General features: G+C 31.5%; 1 protein-coding gene across 1 annotated transcript; it reads left to right on the forward strand.

Moving 5' to 3' along the window:
• The first annotated feature begins 2,552 nt into the window (after positions 1 to 2,552).
• On the forward strand, positions 2,553 to 3,708 carry LOC125868110 (probable NAD(P)H dehydrogenase subunit CRR3, chloroplastic). The gene is made up of 3 exons (XM_049548712.1): positions 2,553 to 2,796; positions 3,321 to 3,460; positions 3,547 to 3,708. The coding sequence occupies exons 1-3, from the start codon at positions 2,609 to 2,611 to the stop codon at positions 3,657 to 3,659; spliced, it is 441 nt and encodes a 146-aa protein (XP_049404669.1). The 5' UTR covers positions 2,553 to 2,608; the 3' UTR covers positions 3,660 to 3,708.
• Positions 3,709 to 4,859: the final 1,151 nt, after the last annotated feature.

Below are 4,859 nucleotides of genomic sequence, written 5' to 3' on the forward strand. Positions count from 1 at the left end.
TCATGACTACGACATTTCCTCAAATCAGTTGGCCCTCAAATTGGAAGGAACTGATCGCCAAAGGGGAAAAATGCATCCATGATACCAAAGTGACTAAGGTTATGTGGTGCAAACCACCAGACCAATGGGTTAAAATTAACTCGGATGGGAGTGCCTTAAACAATCCAGGCAGGCTGGGAGCAGGAGGCATAATCAGAAACCAAGAAGGATCCATGCTATTGGCTTTTGCCACTCCACTAGGAGAGGGAACCAATAACAAGGCAGAAATAGAAGCGGCTATTTTTGGGATGACCTGGTCCCTGGAATTAGGCTACTGTAAAATTATTTTGGAGGTAGATTCCCAGCTGGTGGTCGACTGGATAACGAAAAAAACAGCACCGCACTGGAGCATCAACGCACAGATGCTAAAATTACAGACACTCATCAGACAGACGCAAAAATTCAAATGTAACCACATTTTCAGAGAAGCTAATTTTGTGGCGGACTCACTCTCAAAACACAGTCACAAGATCACTAGTCCACAACTCTACTTCAATAGTCAACAATTACCAAAAGAGGCAAGAGCATATTATCAACTAGACTTGCTTGAGATGGCGAGTTTCAGAAGGAGAAAGATTAAGAGGATCAAAGAACCCCCCTAAAGAGTTGCAACCACCTCGAATTAGCTGTAGTTAAGCATACAGCTTCGTTCAATAGGATAGCTTTATATATTGTAAAAGGAGAGTCTCCCTAGTTTATGCTTCCTAGATTCTATGTACGGAGAGGAGTCCTCTCTTTAGGTGCTTAGTCTTTTGGATTACCTTGCTTGTAAGGGGATGAGTTGACTACCCTCCTGGGAAAGTTGACTACTGAACCACCATAGGTCGGAGGTTAGGTTTATATCCCCCTCCTTGTATTTTGCTTTGTTAAATGGTAAGGCCTGGGGGTGTTGCTCAGCCCCTACCCAGCTAAGGGTATTAAAATAAAAAATAAAAAAAAAAGTAAAGGGTGAACTGAAAGATAAGAATGACGATTCGCCGAATGAGTTTGGCAAATGGGGTGCGAAAGAAATTTTGGAGAAAGTGAATTTTTGATCAATTTTTACTCATTAGACACTGAAATAGAGAATATTCAGTTTTGTTCTTAGTTTTGAGGTTTTGGTTAACCTTATAATCGACATTTTAGGGTTGAAAACGAAGTGAGTGCTTAAGATTATTGTTCAATTTCAATACAGTGATAGCTACTAACTTCATAGGTATAATTTCTTTGTCTTTTATGATGTGTAGCTAAAACCCCAAGTTCTAGGGGTGTGATTATGGGGTTGGGTGTTGATTTAAATTTGTGGGTCTTTTCCCTTGCTCTATTTTATTTTTTTTCAATCATGAATTTGAATTGTTTAGCATGAACTTAATTTAAGGTGGCCAAATTAATCCTACTCTAGATCTCAAATTGGTGCTTGAAAGAAACCAATAGGAATGGATAATTAACTCAATGTGTGAAACTTTAGTTGATTCTAGTTGCAAAATCAAGGAAATGGGTTGATTTGTGAATTACATAGATGAGACATAAAGAATATTTTATGAACTAATGTTATGAGATCGAAAGAAGATTAGTATTACTAATAACTACCCAACTTATCTATGGTTCTTAGGCTTTATTGAGCAAGCAATTATATGCCTAGTTAACATCAATGCAAACCTCCACACCCCTAGATTTAATCTAAACTATCATTACAAAAATTAATATTTGTTAGGTTGATTGTTACCTTTTGGAAGAAGTAACTTGCTTCTTCTTTCTCCTCTATTTTTTTTTACCCTTTTTCCTTTTTCTTTATTCCTTAATTTTTGAGTATTTTTTTGTACTTCTATAAAATAAATAAAATTTTGAATTGCGTCCAATTTAAAGAAAATGATTAATTAGATGAATTCATTTTATTTTATTTTTGAAATGGAAAATAAGATCTATTTTCTCTTTTTAAGATTACATTAGGTTACGAATTTTAGTGTTTTTTAAAATAAAAAATGAAATATAACAATTTGAAATGATTAGAAGTAGAATTTTCAATAAATTATCAAGGAAATTATCATAATTAAGGTATTCACGATTTCTTTATCCGCGTGAAATTGATTAAAATTCGTGAACACTTATAGATTGCCTATTTATTAGTTCTTCGACTAATTTTTAATAATGATTTATTACTTTAATAAATGAATGATATAGTGTTTGAATTAACTTTAATCGGGAGTAGACATGATATTGTATTAAAATTATAAATCTAGTAATTCAATTTTTGACTTTTAAAAAAGTCATAACATTATAATGTCAATATTTATTTTTTCAAGAAAAAAATTGATTGTTTTCTCTGATGTCAACTTAATGTGAAGATTTATTTTTTCCCTTAGTTATTTTATTTAAGAGGAAACACAAATCTGGACTCTAATCAAAATAAAATTTGTCTTTTTATTTCTACTTAATTATAAAAAGTTCACTTTAAATATGATGATATATAATTTTCCTAGTTTTTAATAATATACGATGATATATAAGTTATTTGAAAAAAACAAAAGGTGTGTCATCCCAAAAAAGAAAGTAATATCTGTAAGAAGATAAGGTTAAGCCATAATCTAAAATGGTTGGAGTAAAGTGTATGTGTATGTCCATGTCCTCAATTTTTGCATCTTCATCTCTACCACCTACTGACCCTAAGTTAAAACCTCCATTTCTCAAAAGCCAAACAAGAGTCGAAAGGAAACTGTCAGTTGCAGAGATCGAAAGAGCCATTGGTGCTGGCATTTTTAAAGATAGAGATACCAGCAGGTACGTATCCCTTCTTTTACTGGCAATTGGGCGGGTTGAGTAAAATTTGGGCAGGTCAAAATGAGTTAAGACAATAAACGAGTCAAGACTCAATCCAACCCAAATCTATTGTGGCCAAAATGGGTTGGGTTAAAACAGATTAGGTGACAAGTTAATAACGGGTCATAACCCAATTCACTCAATTTTTCCTAGGTTTTAATAGTTTTATTTGTTATTTTATAAGTTTTTAGTATCTAATAAAAAAAAATCATTATTAACTATATATAACATATAAAATCAAAAAAGAAAATTAAAAAATATTTTGACAAGATTTTATCAAAAAACAATTTGGATTTCATAATCAACCCAATTTTTAATGGGTTGAAATGTGTTAGGTTGAGATACGTTGAACTAACAAATGGACGGATCAATAACCAACTCAAACCTAAATGGATTGGATCGGATTGTACGGGTTGAGTTTGATTTTGCCACGCCTATCTGATATTACCGTCTCAACTTTTTCTTTTTTGGTTTAATTTATTAAGGAGTGCAAAGGAGAATAAAACATTGTTTGATTCAATTTTGTCCAATTCTGTTGGGGAGAATGAAGGGGATGTTGAGAAGAAGCTAAGACAAACTGGTGAATGGCTTATTCATAAAACTGAAAACACATCTGCCTCTACTGGTAATTATTTAATTATTTAATTACTTTTCTTTTATTTACTTCCTTGTAGTATATACTAATATATTTTAATAAATATTTTGTCACAGGAAAACAGATTTTAGTTGCTGTCTTTCAATGGATTCTACCAATGTGGATTATTGCATTTCTTCTTGCTTCTGGGATCCTCAACCTACCATTTCTTGATGACTTGCTTTTGTAAATAATTATATATCCCCTTACATATTCAACTTATATTACTTTCTTTCATACTCCCTCAGTACATTTTTATTTTGCATGTTGCTAGGGGTGCAATTAGGAAGGGGGAAGGGGTGTCACGCGTGACATTGTTTCGTCTAAAAAAATTGCTAAATAGGTACATACGGTTAAGAAACGAAAGCAAACTTAGAGGGTCTCTATATATTATAAGTGACACTACTTGAACAAAAGAAGTGCGTAGCTTAGTTGTTTTTTGTTTTATTTTTTAGAAAAAATATAATAATATACATAAATTGTGTTTTATTTGTATTTTTTTGTAAATATGGTTTATATTATTTATTTATTTATTTTCTCATTTTAAAAACTGCATGTTGCACTTTTTGAAAGTCAATTTGACTAATTTTCAAAATTAAATTAGATCACATTAATTCATATTTTAAACAGAAAAAATAGATATTCAAAAACTTATGAATAAAGTACTATAAATTGCAATTTTTTGTATATCAATATAATGAAAAAATATATCTTAAAAATGTTAGTCAAAGTTCTTATAGTTTGACTCTGAGAAAACCATCACCATTAAAAGTGGACAGATTTTTTTTGCACAAATATTATCATAAACTGCTTACCAACTGAATAATAAATTCAAAAACTCAACTACTAGCATCTAATACTGGGGAAAAAAAGGAGAAGCAGTATTGTAATATGTAACATATATTAAACTTGTACCTCTAGTAAAATTATCAATTCTAATAGAGTTTTGAAGAGAATGCGTTGAGAATTGTGATTCTACACACATATTCGATCCTTTTGCACTATTTTGTATGATATTCACAAATTACAATGAAGTTAAGCCAAGGTTTAAGGAGTTACAAAAGTTTTGGTACAAGTTAACTTGTAAGAGACTATACGAACAATTTATCTTAATGAGTTGTATAAAAGTTTTAACTTTGAACGAGTATATCTCAAGATACAAAGAGTTAGGTATTAAACCCACCAAATTTGTAACACCTCTCACGTTCAGAGTGTTTAAATTAGGACGCCAAATACTTACGAGTTTAATCTTATCGTTATACATCACCTGTCGCTGAGATATTGGGAGAGTGAGGATGTAAATGGTTGGTTGTATCAAAGGAGTGATGTATGAAGGTGTTCGAAGTATTGGACCAAAGTTAGAAGCCAAAGGGAGTCTTGAAATAAAAAT

The sequence above is a fragment of the Solanum stenotomum genome, chromosome 6, assembly GCF_019186545.1.
Source record: "Solanum stenotomum isolate F172 chromosome 6, ASM1918654v1, whole genome shotgun sequence".
NCBI classification, from domain to species: Eukaryota; Viridiplantae; Streptophyta; class Magnoliopsida; order Solanales; family Solanaceae; genus Solanum; species Solanum stenotomum.

Bases quoted from the DNA above. Each gene is read 5' to 3' on its own strand.
- LOC125868110 (XM_049548712.1), top strand. From the start codon at position 2,609: ATGGTTGGAGTAAAGTGTATGTGTATGTCCATGTCCTCAATTTTTGCA. The intron at 2,797-3,320 runs GTACGTATCCCT...TAATTTATTAAG, and splicing joins AAAGATAGAGATACCAGCAG to GAGTGCAAAGGAGAATAAAA. The intron at 3,461-3,546 runs GTAATTATTTAA...ATTTTGTCACAG, and splicing joins AAACACATCTGCCTCTACTG to GAAAACAGATTTTAGTTGCT.